The sequence below is a fragment of the Ovis aries genome, chromosome 10 (assembly GCF_016772045.2).
Source record: "Ovis aries strain OAR_USU_Benz2616 breed Rambouillet chromosome 10, ARS-UI_Ramb_v3.0, whole genome shotgun sequence".
NCBI lineage: Eukaryota > Metazoa > Chordata > Mammalia > Artiodactyla > Bovidae > Ovis > Ovis aries.
Window position 1 is genome coordinate 84,276,383 of NC_056063.1, and position 23,947 is coordinate 84,300,329.

General features: G+C 51.7%; 1 protein-coding gene across 1 annotated transcript in view; it reads right to left on the minus strand.

Moving 5' to 3' along the window:
- Nucleotides 1-23,947, minus strand: part of COL4A1 (collagen type IV alpha 1 chain) — a 128,242-nt gene that overhangs the window by 34,791 nt on the left and 69,504 nt on the right. Inside the window, exons 3-22 of the mRNA XM_027973786.3 lie at nucleotides 16,941-17,030; nucleotides 16,800-16,844; nucleotides 15,674-15,718; nucleotides 15,506-15,568; nucleotides 14,963-15,016; nucleotides 14,814-14,840; nucleotides 13,355-13,438; nucleotides 13,208-13,270; nucleotides 11,856-11,891; nucleotides 11,287-11,328; nucleotides 10,011-10,097; nucleotides 9,565-9,591; nucleotides 9,348-9,398; nucleotides 8,320-8,364; nucleotides 8,181-8,234; nucleotides 6,556-6,597; nucleotides 5,610-5,694; nucleotides 5,419-5,454; nucleotides 3,377-3,541; nucleotides 906-1,001 (exon numbers count right to left, since the gene is read on the minus strand). Coding sequence (XP_027829587.1) covers nucleotides 906-1,001; nucleotides 3,377-3,541; nucleotides 5,419-5,454; nucleotides 5,610-5,694; nucleotides 6,556-6,597; nucleotides 8,181-8,234; nucleotides 8,320-8,364; nucleotides 9,348-9,398; nucleotides 9,565-9,591; nucleotides 10,011-10,097; nucleotides 11,287-11,328; nucleotides 11,856-11,891; nucleotides 13,208-13,270; nucleotides 13,355-13,438; nucleotides 14,814-14,840; nucleotides 14,963-15,016; nucleotides 15,506-15,568; nucleotides 15,674-15,718; nucleotides 16,800-16,844; nucleotides 16,941-17,030 — 1,237 coding nt within the window. The remainder of the gene's footprint in view (nucleotides 1-905; nucleotides 1,002-3,376; nucleotides 3,542-5,418; nucleotides 5,455-5,609; nucleotides 5,695-6,555; nucleotides 6,598-8,180; nucleotides 8,235-8,319; nucleotides 8,365-9,347; nucleotides 9,399-9,564; nucleotides 9,592-10,010; nucleotides 10,098-11,286; nucleotides 11,329-11,855; nucleotides 11,892-13,207; nucleotides 13,271-13,354; nucleotides 13,439-14,813; nucleotides 14,841-14,962; nucleotides 15,017-15,505; nucleotides 15,569-15,673; nucleotides 15,719-16,799; nucleotides 16,845-16,940; nucleotides 17,031-23,947) is intronic.

Consider the following 23,947-nt stretch of genomic DNA (forward strand, 5'->3'; position numbering starts at 1 on the left):
TGACATGGAGGAGGGACGACCAGAGGAACCCCAGAGCTGGAAGACGGGAGGACACGCCTTTCTTTGGAAATGCGAACCTCTTGCCTCTTGATCTTCAAGCTACGCTAAGGCCTTTGGGATGTCTTAGGGCCTTTGTCCTAAACCTCGACTGTATCTAGGGTTCTGCACCGTACATGGTTGTCAAAGTGCTGAGACGTTTTCCAGGCATTTGCACGTTGAACTTTTGAAGAGTGCAAATTCTCTGCAATCTAAAGCCAGACATGGGGCCCGGAGGGATCAGTCTTATGGAGGCCACACTCTCTTTGTTCTGGGCGTTAAGAGCCATACTGTTTAAATACCAGAACATCCTTGGTTTAGCCCACGCTAAGGCAGGCCTGTCTACAGAGATGAGCCATCGTTCCCAAGATTGTGAGGGGATTATGCTGAGTCCTGGGCTGGCATTACAGGCCCTTGAGAAGGTTAAGATAAAACAGAGCCGTGGGTGGAGTCGGCCGACCCGCCACCTCAGAGCTGCTCACATTGATTAAGGGAACTAAGACAGCGGTGTGAACATCCTGTGTGCACGCTTGTGGTCGGGCTGACGGCTGGAAAGATGTGCATTCCTGGGGAATGGCGTCTCAGACTTTGAACCAAAGGACAGCACAGAGCTATCAATCTGGGAATTCAATCTGCTGACCACAGGGAGGGACTCTGACTTCAAGGCCCCCGTTGCCTCCCCGGTGATAACTGTCTCTCCAGCACCCAGTAATCTCAGCAGGGCCATCAGAAGGCGTGTCTCAGGAAGGGACTTTGAAGAGAGCTTCAAATGAAGAATGTACCCACGTCCACCCAAAGCCGGTACATACGAAGGAACGTATCACACGTCCAAGCACAGTCACCCTTTCTTGAACGATTAAACCTCTTACCTTTTTCTCCAACTTCGCCCGTCAACCCCGGCTGCCCTGGAATTCCGGGAGGACCCTGGTCCCCTGGCGGCCCAGGCTGGCATTCCACGAGTCCATCTGAAATGGATTTTTAACAATTACAGGATCACTCCTACCAAGCTGAAGCCAGGTGTTCTCACCGGCTCTTAATTCAATCTCTGTTACAAAAGAACCTGTGTTTAGGCTGACAAGTACTAGGAATCCAGCTGTGATCTGGACAAGACACAGTCCCAGTACATTAACTTGTAAAGCGCGGCCAGCACACAGAGCGTCTGTCCATTCCCCGTCACAAGCCGTCACAGCTAAAGTTTCTACTTTACGATTCTAACATGTATTTCAGCTCTTGAGCCTTGTCCTGAACCTTATTTCATATTATTTTGCAAAGTACACACCCGCATCCTTACGACAAAGTACACCCCATCATCCTTACAGATTCAGAAACTGAGGCTCAAAGAGTGATGGGCTGTCCATATCCTACATCTGTGAGGTCAACAGAGACCTGAGCAACTTTATGCCTTTTTTTCCTGCTGAGCAGACTCACAGCGAAGTGCTCATTATTTCAGAGGTGCAGACTGCCTGTGGGAAAACACCCCTAATTGCTCTGATTCAATCCTGAGCATCACTGATGTGAAAAAGCATGGAACTGAACTGCAGTGACCCAAACGCCAACGGTTTGGGTCAAACCGTGTTACTTCTGGACACGCAGTAATAGAGTTAGCACTTCCTTCTCCAGTATCTTCGAAGGAAAAGGTCAGAGCGAGTGATTAAACTCGGGGCTGCACCGGCCACTCGTCATGAGCGTAGCCCAGACATCCACAGCTGCAGCTTCTGCGTCCGCAGCCCACACACCAGCCCCGTCTGTGCAAAACTCTCATTTATGGAACCACCACCTAACACACTGCGGTGTGCACCACCTAATTTGCACACCCTGAAAAAGGCGACTGGGAAACTGAGAGGGTAAGTGTCACAAGGTGTTCAACCCCCACGTTCCGCACGATTCTCAGCGGGGAGAAGGTCACGTCTTTCCCTGAGAGGCGTTCACATTTCAGAACTGGCAGAACACTAAGAGAAGGCTCGGGACTTCCCCATGCTGGCTTCTCACCAGCCTCTCTGCCAATCACTCGATTTTAAAACTACACCCCCCGGCCCGCCTGCCCGCACCCCGACCTCAGTCTTCCCCTCCCGATGTTGTCTCCTCCTGAGTCTGCAGCCCCAGCTGCTACCCCATCCGCTACTGAGTCACTTGGTCTCTGCCCCGTGGTGCGCGGTCCAGGGGGTCAGGACTGTCTCGTGGGCTCTGTCACAGGTCTTAGGGCGGCGCCTGGCATCGTAGGCATGCCGATGTTTGTCGAATGAGCAAGTGACCAAGGAATGAGGGATAAGCACCCAAAGACCCTTCTGGTGCCCACAAGCTTCTCTCAGAAATGCAGAGAAACGTGCCTTTGGGCTGCTTGCCCCTAGGACTTCGCTATTTGATCTCCATTCTCTATGTTTCACATCAGAAGGGGCGGGAGTCCCCGTGAAGTCACTCTCGACCCATTAACGAGGAGACACGTGCCGCTGGGTTCTGGGTTCCCAGTGAGGGTGCCCATCTGGAGGCACTCGTGCCGTCCAGGGCGTGTCTGGCCTCTGCACAGGGCTTCATCCACGAGAAGTCCTTCCGTGGAGCCGGGTCTGCCCTCCGGGAGTCAACCACGGGCACCTCTGAGAGCCCCTTTCAGCAGCCCGAAGAGCCACGCTGCAGGCGCTCTGCTGTGCGCAGGCTGAATGGGGTCAGCTCAGCTCCGGGGCTGTTAGCTCAAGTCCCCTGGAAGGTCCTGACACTCTGCACAGGCTGGAGTGTAGACCCAGCCCCCTGGGCCGTTAGCTCAAGTCCTCTGGAAGGTTCTGATACTCTGCACTGGGGCTACTTTGGAGCCAAAGAACCCCCTTCACTGAGTCAACAGGTTCATGCTCTGTGCTCAGCTTTGATGGTGGACAGATGGGAAAAACCTGATCAACTACCGTTCGGATTTGAAGCCACTGACTATGTTACCACACAGACAGAGCAGTCCCTTCTCCGTGTGTGTGTGTGTGCGTGTGCGTGCGTGGGCGTCGTGTGCATGCGTGTGTGTGCGTGTGTGTGCACATGTGCGTACGTGTGCGTGTGTGCACACGTGTGGGGGGGCGTGCACACGTGTCTGTGTCAGGACCAGCTTGCTCCCCACCTTCGGATGCGGGTTAAGCCGGCTCTGGTCCCTCTAAGCCGGGGTGATTAGTCTATGTTCCGCATCGTCTCTGTGGAGACTAACTTGGCAAAGACACCCACGTGAGATGCAGAGAATCGTAAGTCGCTGGACACCCGGCCTCTGGCTCGGCACGTGAACGCGGGCACCGCCCCCCCAGCCTGCTGAGCCCTGCCTGCACCCGTCCTGGACTGGACGCCATGCGGGACACGCCCACAAGGTACTCACTTGTGTGGCCCGGCTGCCCAGGGGGCCCGGGGGGCCCGGGGGGGCCGGGAAGCCCGTCCCTTCCGCTGGGTCCCGGCAGCGACACGCCCGGCAAGCCCGGTTCACCCTTCTCGCCTCTGTCGCCGGGGAAGCCGGGGGCACCAATCAGCCCCGGAGTCGGGAAGCCTGGAAGCAGAAGAGACCCTCACAGCCACAAAACGACACCAAGTCTCAGGACAGAATCCCTGGTTCCCTTCGCTCTGTTCCCGGGAGAACGACCAGCGGACCACGCCTGAATGCAGGCTGCTCAGCGAGAAGGGCACCAGCTGCCACGCGCAGATGCAGCTGGGCCAGGGCTCCCTGCGAAGTCCCTGCGAGGCGCAGGGGCTTCCTGTGCCCGCTCTCGGATCTGTGCGGCCCCTCAGCGCAGCGGCCCCAGCAAGCCAGACAGAGGACGCTCCATGCCTGCTCAGAGAGGAGAGGCGCAGAAACGCCGCGGACGGCACGCAGAGCAGGTGGGAACTGGGCCGGAACCAGCCAAAAAGGAGTCAGGACAGGGAGGCGGCCCTGGGGAACAGCACGATGCCGTGGCAGTGGGCGGAGCAAGCGCGGGCGGCAAGCTCGGCCCCCGAGTTTTGTGGGGGCAAGATCGCAGGGGCCTGCGACAGCCCAGAGGGGTCTGGACGAAGCGCTGGGGACCCAGCGGTCCAGGCGGCCGCAGGGGAAGGGACTGCTGCTCTGGAGAGTGGACAGCCAGCCTCCGAGAGGGGCCGCAGCAGGAGGGTGGACAGGGAGGTGACCCTGAAGAGCTGGCCCAGGCAAGAGCAGAGTGGAGCGGGGATGAGCTCCCAGGAAGGACGGCAGGACCCGGGCCCCAGCCGTGAACCTGAGCCCGGGTGATCCGCAAGAGGCAGGGAGGCTGGCAGGGAGGCGAGGGCCTCTGCAGTCAGCAGAGGGTGGCGGGGCAGCCTGAAAGCAAGCAAGGCCAGGGCAGCTTCAAAGACGGTTTCTAAAAACCACAGCTTGAGATGTTAATGGGGCCAGATAAGAGGTCTGAGAAAGCAGATTTGGCAAGAGACAGGAAGTGACCTGTTCGCTAGAGCACCCGGGAGGTCCAGCAAGCTTTCTGGCCAAGGAGAAGACAGGGGTGGGATAGATGAACAAGAATGATTTTAAGGGTAAATGCCCAAATTTTAGCAGCAAAAAGGCATGCAGGACGCTGAAAGCTAGCCTTGAGCCACCGCTGCTGTGAATCTTCGACGGTGTGGATAGCGGGTCGAGGGCGAGGGGGTGTCTGTTCCCGTAAAAATAACGGAAGGGGCTCTGGGAGAACTTTCAACTTAAGGACTGTCAGGAAGGGAACAATAACGTAACAAAGAGCAGTAAGAATTAAAAATAAAGAACAAACAACCAAAGCCTCAGGAAGACTGTGAGCGCTCCGTGCGGGATCAACCCCAGGGCATGCGGAGGCTCCAAGCAGAGCAGTTATTACCTCTGCTCTGTTACACGCCTGCAGTGCAAACAGCAGCCATCTGCACCACAGAAGCGCAGCCCCCAGCCTCCCGACGACTCGGCCCGCTGGAAATGCGAAACTCGCACACAGGCACAGACTTAGCATAAGCTCAGTGACGCAGGAGTCTCCCACGAAGCAAGATTAGGGTGATTAGATTAGTTAGAAGAGGTTTCAGCCTTGAGTCCAGTCTCAAGCCGAGGCATTCCAGACAGACCGCAAGGAAGAGCGAGGATGCTTGGGGCGGGGGTGGGTGGGGGGGGGGGGGGGGGGGGGGGGGGGGTGGTCTTCAGAAAGGCGACCATACCCCTGGGAGCGTTGGAAAGGCAGGCTGTTAAGTCAGAGCCAGGGAGAGAGGAAATGCGAACATGCAGTTTACAAAGCAAACTCCATCCCAGGAGCACACCTTGTTTTCAGAGCTAGAAAAATGTGCAACAACATTGCTAACCATTTTATGCAAGTATCAAACCGACACAGAGGATAAACGTGTTCAGAATGGAAACAGCATAGAAAGCGGACAAATACTCTTAAAAAACCAGTTACTGACGCTCACCTGGAGGGCCTGGCTGGCCTGGTATTCCTGGGTAACCTACAAGGAGGCAGAGAGAGTGGGACAAACTGAGCCTGGTTCACTGGAGGTGTGTGATGTGAATTTCTGTGCTGTGGGTACCCATGGTCCCGGGAACAGGGAAGGCTGGGGGGCGGGGGGGCGGGGGGGCGGGAAGGAGGAGGAAAGGACCTCACCTTTGGGACCTGTCTCCCCTTTCGCCCCTGGGCCCCCTGGGTACCCGGGCTCTCCTTTCTCTCCCAAGGGTCCTGTGCCAATAACCTGAATTACGGAAGAAAAGATCATCACACAGCCCGGCAGGGGCTGGGCTGTGCATTACAGCACAGACTTTTATTATTTCCAGACGCGTGAAAACAGAGAAGTGACGGTGGGAGGGGAGGGGGGGCGCGCACGGAGGAGAGAGCCAGTGGTCTCCGTGCCATGAACTCTGCCAGGCGGTTCTGCTTCCTTTTGTAATAGATTACCAGTGAAGGCAAGTTAGAAATATATCAATTCTGAGGCTTAGGTATGGACTATCTCAATGCTCACACAGGCTGAAAGAACAGACTTCCTAAAAGAGTATTATCACAAAAGTTGCCTAAAATTTCCTCAGGAAATATGTAACAGGAACACTCAATTTTTTAACTGGAAGAGGTCAGAAGTGGGGACGCTTCTTTAAGGCCCTTGGAATATGAGACAGGAAAAAGGCTCTGTGAGCCTCAATAAAAAGGAGGAACCAGTTCACCCCAATTCTGAGCTGCCAAGACGCAAGGACAGGGTGCCTGCCACCCTCCAGATACAGTTCCTCTGGAGCAATGGATGATCTGTTTCCCTGATTATCTTTTTCCTCACCACACCTTTCATTTACGTTTCAAAATGTGTTGCTAATATTGTTACCCACGTGCGACTCTTTTTCATTTTCGCTGTCAAAGGTAGGCAGAAAGTGTCCAAGTGTGATAACGAGTAAATACCAAACACCGCATGGTACAAAACACAAATCATCAGTTCAAATTACATGCACCCCCCAGGCCAACGTCATCCTACGAAGGTCGTGGAGTGTGTGGTCAAGGTGACGGGTCAGCCCGTCTCCTCTTTCCCTCTTTTCCAACCGCCTCACAGACAGCAGATGCCACCGGTACTCACAGTTCCAGGCAGCCCGGGAGGACCTGCTTCACCTTTCTCTCCCTGAAAGAGAGAACAACTTCACTTGTATTTTTTTGAATTATAACGGTTGCCTGGAAATGCAGTCTAACCCCCTGGACCACTAGGGAAGTCCTATACAGTTTTTTAAAAAATAATAAAAAATAGATGAAAAAAATGATACGAAAGCTTAGGGTAGCTAAATGTATTTTCTTAAAGAAATCATTTTAGTTGAGGATTTTAGGTGTAAGACGGTCTAAACCTGCATTGAAAGTCATAATAAAAGGAAACTTGTGTTTTTCCCTTTAAGATCCAGCATGATTTGAAAACATCGGGTGGATAAATTCTTATCACTCAGAGGCTTAGTTTAACATATATTAGATGAAAAACTCAAGAAATAAATCCTTTTATATGTAATGTTCTTATGTAAGAATTATAATAATACTTTTAAAAGTCTTAAGATATGCACGTTATTTCATAAAGGCACATTTTTTACTTACTTTGCTTTTATTTTTTTCATTTTTTTCCTTCTAAGCTAAGGCTTTAAACTTGTGTTAAACCAGAATTAGCATGCTTTCATTTTTCTTATTTGAATACAAGAAGAGATTTTAGATAATCACGGGACTTTAAAAAACTCTTAGCTAATATATTCTAAACAAATTTACCTTTTACAGCCTACAAGAATTGCCTTTCTCATAAAGTTACAGCCTTAGAGAAAGATTTCTCCGTTTGTCACAGGCTTTGCTAAGCAAACCCTGAGGTCCTCTCCCTACTATTAGAGATGAGTATTTTCAATCCAGAGATGGATATTTCCAATCCATTTCTTATTTTAGTGGAGATTTACATTACCTAGTCTCATGATTCAAACAGAAAAATAAACCCACACACAAAAAATTAATAAATAAAACCACAGTTTTCTCTGAGTATCAGATTGGCAAGTATTTGTTTCAGTTCAGTAACAAACAGATGTCAGATGGAAGGCTTATGAAGCGTTCTTTCTTCTGAAGGCAATTTTATCTCATGTGGCAAAAGCTTCCCCAGAAACGGGTCTAAACATTAATTCCAAAATTTTACATTTTAGGAATTTATGGTGGGAAATGACCAGACAAGTATTTTTCTGATACTTAAAATCAGAAAAACATGGAAAAGACCCAAACACCATGCAGAAAAAGGCACGAGCATCCCAAGTGTTGATGTATAACCACACTTAAACGCTGGGACATATCCTCACATGTCACCAGGGGAAAAGCCAGCTAAATCATGCTGTCCCATTTTCCAAAAGCTCATGTATATGTGTATACATGGGACAGTTATGAATTCTGACCATTTCTGAGTGAGTCGTAGAAAAATTACCCAAGTTTTCTTTTCCTGTATCTTCCTGCATTGACTTTGTTTCATAATTGGGAAAAATTAATCTACTCCAAAAAAAAACCACACATAAAAGTGGAGCACTTTATATTTTTTCTTTAAAAACACATGCACACAAATAGGGCTACTAGGTTGTGTTTTCCCACACGGGACACACGTAATTTCTATTCTTTGAGAGCGTGGTCCTTTAGTCCAGGAAAATCTTTTAGGTTGAGCAAAATAAAGGCAAAAGACAAAAAGAAAGTAGGGTTGCCATTCACCTTTAAGCCTTCTCGACCTGGCTGTCCTGGGTACCCTGAATCGCCCGGAAACCCCTAAAATGGGACAGAAAGCAACAACAGTTATAAGCGAGTAAGAGCAACACCTTGCTTTTTAAAAAAATCATAGAGAAATACTCACTTGACTCCCTTTTTCTCCTTTTTCACCATCTTTTCCTGGTTTTCCCTGTACAATAAAAATTTAAATATTAGTAGTGCATAAATTGGAGAAGGAAATAGCAACCCACTCCAGTACTCTTGCCTGGAAAATTCCATGGACCGAGGAGCCTGACAGGCTACAGTCCATGGGGTCGCAAAGAGTCGGACACGACTTCACTCACTTAGTGCATAAATAGTAGTAACAGCTATGCTCTAACACCAGGGGTTTGAATCAAATACAAGATATTACACTGTATGAATTCTCTGGGTGAACCGGCCACGCTACAGTAGTGAGTCATGGAAGACACGTTAAGTCACTATGAGCTGAAAGGGCTACAACGATAGACGACGCCACGATGTTTGAAAACTGGAGGTTGATTCACTCCGAGTCTCCTATGGCCTCAGGGCACCTGGCTGCAGAGCTGACACCAGGGAGGTTTTCCGACTGGCCAGGGGGTGTCTGGCGGCTGATACACCGCTGCGTCACGCTCACCAGTTTCCACGTGTCGTTTCAGGGAAGAAGCTGAACTGTCTCAGCTGTTGGAGGTGGGCCTCCTGTCACTCGGGGCGTGGGAAGCATCTGAGCAGCTGGGCGCCCAGATGCTCTGAGCAGGTGGACAGGTGGCTTTTCAGTGAGGGCCCAACCGAGACGGGGGTGATGGGGCGGACGCGCTATCTTGGCGGGAGAAGGGGCGGTCCTCTGAATAAGCCTCCGCTCCGTCCATGGGATTCTCCAGGCAGGAATACTGGAGCGGGTTGCCATTTCCTCCTCCAGGGCATCTCCCGACTCAGGGATGGAGGCCGTGTCTCCTGCACCGACAGGTGGCGTCTCCACCGCTGTGTCACCTGGGAGGCCCTCCTCTATCGCTGACTCCCTCCTTCCTCCTGCTGCCAGGGCTTCAGAGAGCCCCTGCAGAGCCCTTGGAGTCTACGCTCCTGTGACCCTGTGGTCCTAGCAATGGGGGAGAAATGGCCTCACACCAGGAAGGAGCGGGCTCCAGAAACACTTACGCGGGGCCCTGGTTTTCCAGGTTCTCCTTTCTCTCCAAACCCTTGCAGCCCCTTAACAGAAAAAAAAAGAAAAAGGGTTAGATTCATTCGTACATTTAAATAAACTACTAAATTAAGTAAATGTTCCAAAGAAGCTGAAATAAGCTTGTAACCTAAAGCCAATACATGGCCGTCTTTCACACAAAATAACAACGATAAACGAGACTTTGGTGCTTACCGGAAATCCGGGTTCACCTTTTTGACCCTAAAATAAGTTACAAAAGAAAGATGAGTACTGTGTAGTGGCTACACGGAACAGGTACAAGGGAACACACAGCTCTTCCTGTTACAGTAACCGGGAAATTCACACTGGTCTGGAGCACTCACCTCCTGCCGTGACTGGGGGATGGACGTTAAGACGGCACAGGGGGCTCGCCTGGTCCGCGGGACCAGCCTTCCCCAGCCCTCAGCCCCGGCCGCCCCCACCGTGACCCTCACACGGGAGGTCTGGCTGCAACCGGACCAGCTGCCTCTGCTCTTAAGGGGCTCCCTTCTCATACAATGGGGAGTCCACACCCCTGTCTTCCAGGTCAGCGTGAACAGAACCGGAGAAACTGAACTTTATCCCTTCGAAACCGCTCAGGACTAGGAAGGCAGCGCTCGCTGGACGCAGTCCGCCCCTACCTTCTCACCGCGCATGGCTGTGTCCCCTTTCGTGATGACTTGAGCCTGTCCTGGTAATCCCGGGGGCCCGCTGACCCCTTGATCACCCTGATGAGGCAAAAATTGGGGATTAATCGGGCATAAAAATAATTATACCGGCCGGAGAAAGGCGGAAGCGGGAAACATCAAGAATAGAACTGTTTAAAAACCGTGACTCGGTTCTGCTGCAGCCTGTCCTCGCCGCAGCAGAAAATCAAGTTTCCGAAGGAAGACAGTCCACTAAGGACACACAGCCATGAGAAGGCCGTCCCGCCCCGCGGTCAGGGCGGCCACCACCCTGTGACAGCAGAGCCTGAACGCCCGGAGGACACACGGATGCGCGCACACGTGCAGAGTCCGTGCACCGAGACAGACAGCGGGAGGACTACACGCCGGCACACAGAAGCCAGCCTGCACACTTGATGGCGCGGAGGAAAGGGCGCTGGCTGCCTCGTAGTGCCCAGAGGGAAAGCTCTCTTCGTGTAAACCAACGAGGAGAGAAGCGTCAGGGATTCCTTCCTGGAAGCCCCACTGCTGGCAAGCGGGAAGTACGGAAACCTCGGCACCACCAGCGACTGAGGTCCAAAGACCTCCACTGCGCCCGGCGCAGAATCCCTTTCCTCTGAGGTTTACAAAAAGGCGCGGTGGAAACCTGGGCTGAGAAGAGGAGGCCCACGGTCGCCCACTCCACGTGGCCATCGTCTGCACCGGCTTGGGAACCGGGTGCTGCCGTGATCCCAGCAGCCAACGCTCGGAAGGCGTCCCACCGGCCAGGTCCAGGCAACGTGGCGCAGAGCACCCCCAGAGCATCAGGGACCCAGGGCCAGCCTCTCCCTCCCCCAGGATGAGGCCTCCCCTTCCAGCCCGTGCCTCCCTGCCTCCAAGGCGCTTTTCCTCCCAACTCGGGTACAGTGGCCTCATCTTTAAGTGTTCAGTATGGTTGTGCCACCAACAGCCACCTCCTACACTTAACCCTTTTAGGATGGAGCCCAGCTCGGGCTTTGTCACTGCCTGAGGACATTGTGACGGACCGCTGTGAACACAGAGGAGGCATTCTGCACCTGTGGGTCAGACCCCACACGAAGTCATCTCAGCGCATCCTAGCCGCGACCTCCAGGCAGACGGCAACAGATGTAAGAACGTTCAGAGAAGGGACTGCGGTCATCAGGGTCCAAGAGGCGGCCCAGAGGCGGAAACCTTATTCTGCTTAGACCTGTGATTTTGGCCAGGAAAACGCCCCAAAGCAAACAGCACTCACCTTTTCACCTTTCGGCCCTTGAAAGCTCAAGCCCATTTGCCCCTGTTGATGAGAAGGCAGGCTTCTGTTACTAGCATTGTCTACTTTGCTCAAGATCATCTAACAAATACGACGTGAAATGCAGCAAGACGGTACATTTAAAGCAATAGCTTCTTCCCATAAAGACATAACATTGATATGTTCAAGAAAGTTGTGACCCTGCTGTACTCAATGTCTATTAAAAGCTTTGCTAAAGTATTACTCAAAAAGAATCCCACAGAAACCATTTTTTAAAAATTCAAGATTTTTAAACTCTGGTTCTAGAAAACTAAGGAAAACATCAGTGATTCCATGACCAACAGACGGATAGGAGGAAAGATCAACAGATCAGTAGATGAGTGGATTAACTGACAGAGAGTTAGTAAGGCTGATGGACTGATGGATAGGTGAGCAGACATGTTAAATGTAGACACAGACATGAAACTTATAACTTCCCGAAATACTTTACAGAGACTACGGAATGAGTTACAGCAACGTCACGACGGCCTCACACTAGCGCCAAAGAAAGACAAATGGAAAGCAATCTTTACCTTTTCGCCTGGAGGGCCAGGAGGGCCTGGAGGGCCCTGGAAGAGAGAGCATTTTAATTAAATACGGTTCACAACCCTGGTGTGCTTCTTTGCACCAAAGTTATCTTCAGATATCGTGGTTAGAGCAGGAGTTTGTTGGATATTACATGTTTTCCCTGTACTATAGAGCTGTTAGCCTTTGAGAGCAACCAGAAATTAGTCCAAGATAATTACTAATAGGGACGAAAATCCCTCACAATTCCAGGGGTTCCCAGTGGAACCCACTGAGCTGAGCGTGTGCTGGGTGATCAGGGAGTGGATGAACCCATCACCAAACCCCCGGACTCTCAGGCAGGCTCAGGTGAGGATGGCATTCTCACACCACCCATTCCTGCGAATGGGGCACTCCCAAGGAAGCTCTGTTAACATGAACTCTCTTCTGCTCCCAAAATGTGTGAGGAGGAGGAGCTGATGCTGCCCTTCTGTGGAGAATCATCAGCTGCAAAGGAAGCTGATAGCAGAGCTGAGCCTCCTGGAAGCTGATCTCGGAGCTCAGCTTCTAGTCGTCACTAGAAACACAGCGCAGCTTCTTCACAGCCTGGGCTGGGTCCACAGCCCCCAGGAGAGCAGGTTCCTGGACATGACTGTGTTCCCACGAGGGAAGGTCCAGGGCAGAGCCTGCTCGTCCATCTCTGCATCCCCCACTCACGGGACACACTGGCATCCTCACAGCCCAAGTAATTCACATGTTGCCCGGGGGATGTCTCTGCCTGTGACATGTGACATCTCTTTATAATCCTTTCCCCACAGCTCTGGGGACAAATGGACCATAAACACCAATCAAACACTCCCTTAAGATAGAAGCTCAAATAGATAACTAGTAAGAGCCCACTGCACCGCACTGAACTCAACACTCGGTAACGACCTACACAGGAAAGAATCTAAAAATGAGGGGATACGTTGTGTAACTGATTCCCCCTGCTGTATACCCGAAATCAACACAGCATTGTAAGTCAACTATACGCCACTAAACAGAAAGCAACAAAATTCTGTCAAGCAATTATCCTTCAATTAAAAAGGTAGATCAATTTTTTAAAAAAACAGAAATTCATTCTTGAATCCGAATTGAAAGGGCTCACCACTGTGTAAAATTTCTTGGCCCAGCTTTTTATTTTATCCTGGAGCACAGCCGGTAAACGTTGGGAGAGCTTCAGGGGGACAGCAGGGGCCTCAGCCATCATGGTATGCACGGTCCCCCAAGCTCCCTCCCACCCCGGCTACAGTGTTCATTCCATTTTAGGAGTCTTCACACCTCAACGCACATGTTCTCTGAACGGCAGCCTCAGAGACAGACTCCCCACCCCCAGACTTACTGGTGGCCCGGTGAATCCTGGGGGCCCGACGGGGCCTTGCAGTCCTGGTAGGCCTGGTGAACCCTGTAAAATTCACCAAGAGAAGAATTAAGACACAACCCAGGCGGAGACTCAGCTTGAGCTCGGAATCACCCAGCCAGTACTCACAGGCGCTCCCGGCTGTCCAGGATATCCTCTTTCGCCTTTCAGCAGGGTCCCTGGTATGTGGCCCAGAATCTCACCTGGATCTCCCTGGGGGATAGAAGACAAATCACAAACACTGATGTTTGTGGAAAGAGACTGAACGCCCGTGGAATAGGGGGCATGCACCGCTGGTGTGGGACTAGCCCAGGTCTGGGATTCAGCCTCCGCCTACGCTTGGGATAAGCCTACCGGCCGTCTCCCCTGGTCACTCATCTTAACGACCAGCACGAGGACAGAGCTCGTGGACCGCTGAACGGAAGGATGTGGGGCGCTCCCCATAACGGGCCCCGGGCAGGCGGGGTCTAGACAGGGGCCCAGCTCTGGTCAAAAGGCTGTGCACACCGGCTGCTCTCGCAAAAGAAGGGTCACCTTTCAGGACAAGACCCAGCGCGGCCACGTTCAGAGAAGCAGGGGATGTGTTTTAGGCGCCGGCGTGGCCCGGCCCCAGTGCCCAGACTCGGGCACGCACCAGGCTGAGGCCAAAAAGGCTGAGGCCCTTTTCAGATGAGGGCGTGGCCCGGCCCCAGTGCCCAGACTCGGGCACGCACCAGGCTGAGGCCAACGGGGAGGCCCTTTTCAGACGAGGTGGGCATTTATATCCGCAGGTGTGAAGGACTAAGGTATAAAGCAGATGACATTCCACCCTGCGGGAGGAGGGGCTGGGGGCCACCCACCCCAGGGGTTGAGGCCTACAGAGGAAGAAAGACTGACTCCCAGGAAGCAGGGAGACTGCCTCCAAAACTGGACCCACGCCCTTCCCTGGGTCTCCAGCCTGCATCCCTGCCCCTCGGACGGTGGACTTGCAACCCTCACAGTCACACCCCTCCCCAAAATAAGGAATCCACTTTATCTCCACATATTGTAATTATCTATCAAAACATGCAGAATGAGATTAATATGTCATATAAATATTAGAATAATAAATAATACTATAGAACAATGGACATTGTATCACGTATTATACAACATACAAACATTTCACAACATTGTATTTGTACTTTAATTCTCTCTCCCTCCCTCCACCATCCTCATGTGTGTGCTGTATACATATGGTGCCCACACATTGCACAAGCGTCCCCTCGCACACCCCACTGACTCTGTTTCTCTGCGGAGACCTGCTCACAGCACCACCCGGGGCTCAGGACAAGGAGCTTCAGGGACCCACGTCTGTTACATTTCCCCCTCAAATTATGCTTCCCATCACCGCCTATTTCCTATGAAGAAACGGACCTGGTGTTGAAGCTTTAGGCTCTAAAATTTAAGTCTGTGTGCAGGACTTCAGGACTCTTTTAATGGAGCAGAGTTTAGGCAAATAGGTTAACAGGCAACCGGTCAACCAAAGTAATTTAAAGTAAGTTTATTTTTTGTGGCATCTGTTTTACACAGATGCCTGAAATGAATCCAGCAAAATAAAACAACGTACCTTCATTCCCGGTAACCCTGGTGGTCCCTAAAAAAGAAAACGTTGGTATTGGTTTTGTTTTCCTCAAAAGAACACTGACATTAAGATACGGGCGGAGGGCCGGAAAGGGAAAGGCGAGTCACACCCTTCCCAAACGACCCGATACTCACGGGATTTCCGGCGAATCCAGGCAAACCGGGAGGTCCCGCGGGCCCTCTCTCACCCTGGGACAGAGAAAGTTACTCTCAGGGGTACCAGGGTGACAGCACCTCACCCCAGAGGTCCCATCCGTTTCCCTGCCCTGCCCTCCAGCGACGCTGCGTCTGCTGGTGAAAGCCGTCATCTAAATATTGCTATCAGCTACATTGCTCAGCGCTGCCTCATGTTGGAAGAAACGTATTTGAGAATACACTTAACAGGGACAAGAATTAACACTGGCATTTTCTTATTTGCTTTGGTAATGGACTAGAGGTGAGAGATTTCATGGTGAAAGCAACTTTAGAATGAAAGTCTACAAAAAGAAAGGCTTAATGATGTCTTTCCTGAACACTAAACATGGGAAAACTGTTTCCTTTCCAAAGAAAGATGTAACACAAGTCACTTCCCAACTGTGGCCACTAAACCTGTGTTCCCAGGACAACTCTGCCCAACTGTTCCACTTGCAAAGTTAGATAAACGTGCACCCAGCGGGCAGGACCCGGCTCTAAGTTTACCTTTGTCCCGTTACATCCTGGAATACCTGGGGGACCCGGAGGACCGTCCTGGCCAGGAATACCCTGCAATTAGCAAAATGAAAAGTAAACAAGTTAGAAGATCATCAATGCTACTGTAACACATATCAAACGTCTCATAAAGGAACTAGAAGCCTTTTATATACATACAGGAAGTCCTGGGTTTCCAGGGTAACCAGGCACTCCTGAGGGTCCCTGCAGGGATGGAAATGAAAAGGTTTTAGGTGCGGGAGAACCCCCATTTTCTCCCACTACACCCTCCTGGATAAGGATGTCAGACTCTCACTGCTGGCATTTGGAACATCGACCCCGAGCAGACAGAGGCGACCGAGGACTCAGCCCAGGGGTGGGCGTGAGATGGCCTGGAGTTTCAGTAGCAACTCTTCATCATCAAACCCTGGTGATTGGTTACTTCTAAAATCAAGGCTGCACACCCACAAGATAACTCTGCCCTAGTTTCATCCTTTGTAATTTCTAGGAGATGATAGATGGATGTACAGACAGAGAGATGGGTGGATGGATAAATAGGCAGACAGAGAGAGAATTTACAGGAAAATCTCAGACAGTTGGGAAGCAGAGGGTAGGCATAAACGAGTTCCCTGAGGGAAGAAAGTCAGAGCTCTTCCTGGCTGAAATCCAGATCCTCAGTGCAGACAGCTACAATGTTATCTGCTATCTTCTGCCCCAAGGAGGATCCAGCAAGGCTGGGCACACTTCCCATTCCACTTCCACGAAGTAACAATAACACAATTAAAACGTTTACATTTTACAGTCTTCTATTTTTCAAAGAGCTCCCTGCTTGCACATCCCAGGAGCGGGCAGAGCAAAGACAGCAGAGTGTGAAGGAGGAAGGTGGAGGTGGAGCGTGGATCCGAACATGTCACCACTTTCCACACTGACCAAAGGCGTCTTTGATGAAGACCTGGAGACGCGTCATCCCCTCCCCCAGTGAAATCCGCCCACGGGAACCCCTGAGGAAGGAGCCACGGGAAAAGCCAGGTGTCGAAAGGACAGGAAGTGAGCCCGTCGAGGGGCAGGCCTGGAGGAGGGGGACGCAGGCCCGTCACCCAGGGACCCAGCGCCCAGGGCAACCGCTGTCCGCGCCGAGGACAGAGGCCAGAGGCGGGCGGAGGGGCCCCGAGAAGGAGGGGGGCGGGAGAGACGCCCCCGGACGGTCTGGAGGCGGCGGGTGGGGGTCCGGAGCCCTCCCCCAGGAAGCATCGCTGTATCGGAGCCCGCCCACAGGTGTCACTGACCCCACGGCCCCCGTACTCACTCTAGTCCCTTTAGTGCCTGGCAGTCCGGGCTCGCCGGTGTCACCCTGGAAGGAACAGACAAGACGCGATGGCTCACAGCGATGACACAGACCATCTCAGGCCCACGCCCCGGCCCCCGCGCCTGTGAGGGCCAAGCTCACCTTCTGTCCCGGTGGTCCCTGCGGCCCCTCGGGTCCTTGCATTCCGGGAAACCCGATGACCCCTTGTAACCCCGGAAGGCCTCTTTCTCCCTGTGGAGGAGGAGAGAGCCAGTGAGACGGAGGGCGGGTCAGAGGGAGTGGAGGAAAGAGTAGAAATGGGCCTCGGTCAGCATCACCCCGCATCCCGCCTGCCACAGCGTCAGAAAAGATGCTGCCCGCTGCGACCCGAGTCAGACACGTCTCTGCTGTCTTTAAGCTCCTTTGAGGGCAGCAACGTCCACAGATGATCCCTGGCCCAGAGCTGTCTATACACTATACTCCAAACGCTACATAACTTGTTGAGCAAATAAAACAACGGAAAGTTGGGGTTTTTCCCACTAAATTGCTTAGGATAGTTGGGGTTTTTCTTGTTTATAACCTCCTCTGATGAGTGATGCTGTGTTGGCAGACACGGCACTGAGCTTCTGAGAGCAAACTCCATCGAGGCTCCCCTTCAAGGGGTGTGGAGGCAAAGCTCACGGTCGGCGCCTCAGCGGCAGACGCCGAGACCCCTCTCTGCCATCAGCAGTCTGATGACGGGCCTCCCCGAGCCTCTCTTCAAACTGGCTTTGTGCAAAGGGAGTATCAAGGTTGAATTACAGTCTCTGCCCGCGTGGAGCTTGAAATTCAACCTATTTTTTAAAATAACAAATTTTATTTGGGGTCCACACACGTGGCTGCGATTCAGAAAGACTGGGCTGTTGGGCCTTGAGGTGGCCCTTGAAAGAGGAAAACAAAATTAATACGTGAAGAGACGGAAGGAGGTGATTCAGGCTGGACGAAACCAAAGAGAAGAAATACAAGCAGGACAAGAATGTGGAGAAATGAGGTACTACCGTTTGATCCTGGAAATGTGGTTTCCTGTACAAGCATCAGCAACGCAGTGGCCTAATTAAGGATATTTGCAGAAGACAGCCACACTTAGCCTGTCCATGGGAAATAGCCCAACATGGGGACAAGAATTCAAGAAAACCTATTTTCTTCACAGTATACAGACTTTTTTGTACCCAGGTGGCACAGTGGTAAAGAATCTATTTCCCAATGCAGGAGACATGAGTTCGATCCCTGGGTCAGGAAGATCCCCTGCAGAAGGGAAAGGCAGCCCACTCTCATATTCTTGCCTGGACAATCCCATGGACAGAGGAGCTGGGCGGGCTACAGTGCATGGGTTCACAGAGTCAGACATACTTAGCGACTGAGCACACATATGGACTTCAATGCAACCTCACGATCAAACTGAGTAGGCATCTTTAGCCAATTCTTAAAAACAGAAGGCGTGTCAGAGATTATAGCCAGGGTTCCTTACTTCCCCCAGAGTTACGTTAGTTCAAAGGGGAAAAAAAAACTGACAAGCTAAACAGAACAAACATCTGCGCACGTGCGAAGTCGCTTCAGTCGAGTCAGACCCTTTGTGACCCCATGGACTGCAGCCCGCCAGGCTCCTCTGTCCATGGGATTCTCCAGGCAAGAACACTGGAGTGGGTTGCCATGCCCTCCTCCAGGGGGTCTTTCCAACCCAGGCATGGAACCCGCATCTCTCCTGCCTCCTGCATCAGCAGAAGGGTTCTTTACTACTAGCGCCGCCTGGGAAGCCACCTGAGGGTAAACAAATATTTATCCTCCCCAAAGAGCACAGTCCCGAGAGCTACTGGAAGATTTTCAACGTTGCGTGAATGAAAGAACATGGAACAAAAACTCCCAAAGTCATCCTCCTTTCCAGACCGCTCAGAACTCGCAGGTGAATTGTGTGCCCGTGCCGTTTATAACGTGTATCTATGACTATTTTTGGCTGCACTGAGTCTTCGCTGCTGTGCACACGGGCTTTCTCCAGTTGCGGCGAGCGGGGGCTGCTGCCCAGGTGTGGAGCCCGGCCTCTCACTGTGGCGGCTTCTCTAGAGTGCCCGGGCTTCAGCAGTGCCAGCGTGCTTAGCTGCCCCACGGCATGCCGGCTGCTCTGGACCAGGCATCGAACCTGCGTCCCCTAGCACTGGTGGGCAGAGTCTTAACCACGAGACCGCCAGGGAAGTCCCTACACTTCTCTGCACTGTAGGAATGTGGTTCTGAACAGAAGTCTCCATCCACTGGGCCTCCATGGGCTGTGGGTGTCGTTGGCAGGAGGCTGGAAACAGCACGTGAATAAATGGGGAAGCAGCAAGTGATTTCTAACTCCAGAGGATCCCAGGACTAAGTGGAGGAAAGAAAGCCAAGCTCTGCCGTTTGGCGCAGCCGCCTAGACCAGCTGCATCCGGGGACCAACCAGGAAGAGCAGACGCAAACGTCCCTGGGGCCCTGCAGAGGCTGGGACACAGAGCGCCAGCCCGTCTTCCCTGGGAAAGAAAAACATTCTCAGGCCATGTCCAGGGGAAAGCTCCTTAAAGGCATCCACTCTTCACCTAAAACGACAGCAGACGCCAATGCCCGAAGTCCTGGAGCTGGAGATGGACGGCACACTGACATCAGGTCAGCCTCCTCCCTAGACTCAGATACGGGAAGATTCGGCCCCAGATACAACTGAACTCCAAACAGCTGGCTGAGAAGTAAACGAACGTTGAATGGAGTATCCTCAAATAGCCTGGCACGTGATGGGAAGGAGATGTCAAAGGCACGTCGGCGGAAAAGCTTCCTAATGTGAGGGGTGGCATATTTTTAGTGCTTGGTTAACATTGGCGGCATCAGCGGGAGGCCCAGCACAGATAAGATTGTATAATTCTCGTTTTCATCGTGGAAGGCATGGAGGCCCAGAGCCGGATTAGCTGATTCCTACAAGTTTCTCACTGAGTCAGCACCAAAGCCAAAAATAGAAATGAGGTCAGCCTCTACCTCGGTCCGTGTTTTTTCTAGGTCACTAGAGCAAGCTGGTTCCCAGCAAATATTAAATAGCTCGCCCACAGCAAGTGAGCCCCTTTTATGTCCATTTCACAGATAAGGAAATTAGGACCCGATGTTTTACTGACATGTCACGTGTCACCGGCTAACCCCTGTGTGCTCCTGGGAACAGAATTCAGAAATCTGAATTCCCAAGTCCTGGCCTTTGCCGCAGAACACATTCCTTCCCAAATGTCACCGGAACACTTGAGCAAGCCCCAGATCCCAGGAGATTTAGAATTAAGTAGCTAAAGAGGAAGTGACTCCTCCATGGATGTGGCTCTTGCCATCTCACACATACATTTTTTTTCTAAAGTTTCCTAATCTTTTGTTCAGACATGAATAATCTAATATCCTGCAGGTTATCCTGGGCACCAGAGCAGAGCAAACAGGCAGGATAAGGATTTGAACAGCTATACAATTAACCAGTACACAGCACACTGCAGGCCGGCCCAATTCTTCCTCCGAGCTTTCAGCAAATCTCCACGAGGGTCACAGGGAAAGCAGAGAGCTGGGCAGGTGAGGCAACGGTTCTTCCTGCCAGTCCTTTCGAAGCCAGACTCAGCAGCGGTGAGCCCTCGTGCGCTGGGGCTTACGGCTGAAGGTGCACAGTGGAAATCAGCGAGAAGCAGGACCCCTCAGTCATCTCTTTCCCAGGATGTGCTGGAGGCAGGGTCCGAGAGCACCTGGGAGTCCACAGGAGCCCCACAGTCATGGTTACCACGGCAGCGAGAACTTAGCCTGGAGGATGAGACAGGCGCGCGCACGATCCTACGCAAAACGTTTTGAGACAATGGCCTTTAACAGCTTTACTCCTGAACATCAGTGCAGTCTACCACACTAATTTTTTAAAAAGTTTATATACCAATCATGGAAGCGAGTATCATTCTATCTTCAAATGAGGAAACTCAGAATTTGAGAAGAGAAACTGGCATGCTATAAAGAAGAAAGAATAGAGCCGTGGAGAATGATCTTGGTATCAAAATCAGCCACTCTAAACGAGGCATGAAACAGAGCTCCATGCATGGAACAGCTTACAAATTCTTCATCATACACTATCTACAGGAGATGACAAAAGGAGATTCTTTAAAAATCCATAGAGTGTGGGAACAGAAGAGTTTTTTAAAAGTAATATCCAATTATTTCCCTTCCTCTTAAAACACCTATGATCAAAATTCATGATTGAAATCCAGTGTTAGAATACATCACCCCCTTCAAATCTCAGTCAAACCTCCAAATACTAATAAAGCCCCCAGGATGGTGAGGCTGAAAAAGTGAGACAGTTCTAAGGATAATACAGGAAACATCATCATCAATAACAATAACAAAAAAGGCTGAAATTAACATGAAATATATCAGACTAAGGTGTCTTCAAGCATCTGACAGTCAGAGGCCCCATTATGCCTGTCTCGACAGCCAACGTGGCTTTGAGCCGAGCTCTGAATCCTCTTCTCAGTTTTAAAATGATAGGTTCATGGATGGTCACCACGAACTGACGACGGCCAAGGAAAAGTCCTGCCCGAGCCCTGGGCCCCCTCTCAACGGGGGACCGACCTTGACAGGCAGAACCACCTACACGCGCTTGTCCACCCATGGGGACGCAGAACACAGCCATGAAGGGTGCTGCCTGCAGAGGTGCCGCAGTGGGCGTTCATCTCTCCAAGTTAAGCACTTTACCGGCAGGGGTATTTCTCATTCATTCAGCGTTTGGCACAGACTTGGAAAGTCAGTGAATGGATGGTGAACTAACCAGAACAGTAACCCTAACCCTAACCCTAACATGAACGTACAAAGAGAGAGGGCTTTAGCTTCGTAGCCTAAAAGCTTTAAAACAAAGTAACACGGTTGCCGGGCAGGACAGAGTCCCTGGCCTCCCTTTCCCAATTTAAAGCCCCACGGGCACTGTAGAGCCTGGAACCATCACTGGCCAAAGAGGAAACAGGAGGAGAGAGCCGTGGGCGGGATGGGACACTGAGTCAGCTCTCTGGGGCCTTGAGACTTCAGCGTCCAAGCAAGGCTGCGAATAACTGAGGCAACGAAAGTATGTGCGTTTGGAGCCAGCGCTCACCAAGCCCTCAGTGCTGGCGAAGCGATTTCAGACCACGGGTCACAGTCAATGGGGGACTTCGGGGCTGAGCCAAAAATTCCACAAGCCCGATTCCTGGAGCCCAGAAACCATCAGACATCTGCAGGATAATTTCCTGAATGCCGAAGCTGCTGGGAAAGTGGTGGGAAGGCGAGGATGGGTGTCACGGGGTCATGGAAAAACTGCGGGATGAGGCCCCGTTGGGCTTCATCCACACCAGGAAGCTGGACATCACGGCAGAAATCCTGCCACTGCCGCAGCGGGGAGAGAAGGGGACACGCACGGGCAGAAGCCTGGAAGGGCCTGGTTTTCCTCAGAGGAAGATGAGAACACCAACTCTCCTCTGCACCAGCAGACATACACCTACAGCCTTCAAAGAATGAATATGTCAACTTAACACAGACCACGTTTAGGGGAGGGAAGGATTAGGAGTCTGGCGTTAGGAGACGCAAACGACTATACAGGATGGATAAATGACAAGTTGCTACTGTCCAGCCAGGGAATTGTACTCAAATCTTAAGGTAAACCCCAATGGAAAAGAATATTTAAAAGCAGGTGTATATAGCGACTCAACAATACATATATAAATGAATCACCTTGCTGTACATTAACACACTGTAAATCAAGCCTACTTCAAGCTCAAAGACTGGAAAATAGGCTGTCCGACTCTTTGTGACCCCATGGATATACAGCCCATGGGATTCTCCAGGCCAGAATACAGCAGTGGGTAGCCTTTCCCTTCTTCAGGGGATCTTCCCAACCCAGGGATGGAACCCAGGTCTCCCGCGTTGCAGGCGGATTCTTTACCAGCTGAGCCACCAGGGAAGCCCAAAAACACTGGAATGGGTAGCCTGTCCCTTCTCCAGGGACCTTCCCAACCCAGGAATCAAACCAGGGTCTCCCGTGTTGCAGGCGGATTCTTTCCCAGCTGAGCCACAAGGGAAGCCCATAAAAACGGGCTACATTTCTTTAAATATAATACTGAAGACTGTTTCACACGTCTCCTCTTTCATTACTGCTATCTCATGCATTTAACATTTTACTATTAAACTGCATGCATGCTAACTCGCTTCAGTCGTGTCCGACTCTTTGCGACCCCATGGACTGCAGCCCGCCAGGCTCCTCTGTTGGTGAGATTTTCCAGGCAAGAACACTGGAGTGGGTGCCATCTCCTCCTCCTAATATTAAATTAGGAAAGTGTAAAATCCTCTTGCACCCAGAGCATGGCTTCCTCTTGTTCGCCTTCTTCCCCGAAGTGTCATTTTCGCTCTCCAGGTCCGGTGCTCTTTCGCTCGAGACAGTCGGTAGGAGGCTCTTGGCGCAGTTGTCCCCGCCGGCTCGGAGGGGATATGCCGGGAGCTTGAGCAGTCACACACGGGGGGTGGACCTGAGTGCATTCCCCATCTTTCCACATGCAGAGGGTGAGAAGAGCCAGAGAGGCGTTAGACAGGAGAAAGGGCTCCTGTGCTCACGGCCTTCGCATTCCGTGAGATCCCGCCTCTTTCCTAACAGCCTCCCGAGACCACTCGGTCCCTTCTCACCCTCGGGGCTGGTTTGGGCAAACAGACCCTACATGGCCCCTCATCACAGGAACCTCGACACTCCTCTCCTTGGCCACCATCAGGCTAGTGGTGACGTGCTCTCAGAGACTTTGGAAGCTACAGATAATCGGGTTTGTATGAAAAGTGGTTTTTCCAGGGGTCACGTATGGATGTGAGAGTTGGACTGTAAACAAAGCTGAGCGCCGAAGAACTGATGCTTCTGAACTGTGGTGTTGGAGAAGACTCTTGAGAGTCCCTTGGACTACAAGGGGATCCAACCAGTCCATTCTGAAGGAGATCAGTCCTGGGTGTTCACTGGCAGGACTGATGTTGAAGTTGAAACTCCAATACTTTGGCCACCTGATGTGAAGAGCTGACTCACTGGAAAAGACCCTGATGCTGGGAAAGATTGAGGGCAGGAAGAGAAGGGGACAACAGAGGATGAGATGGCTGGATGGCATCACCGACTCAATGGA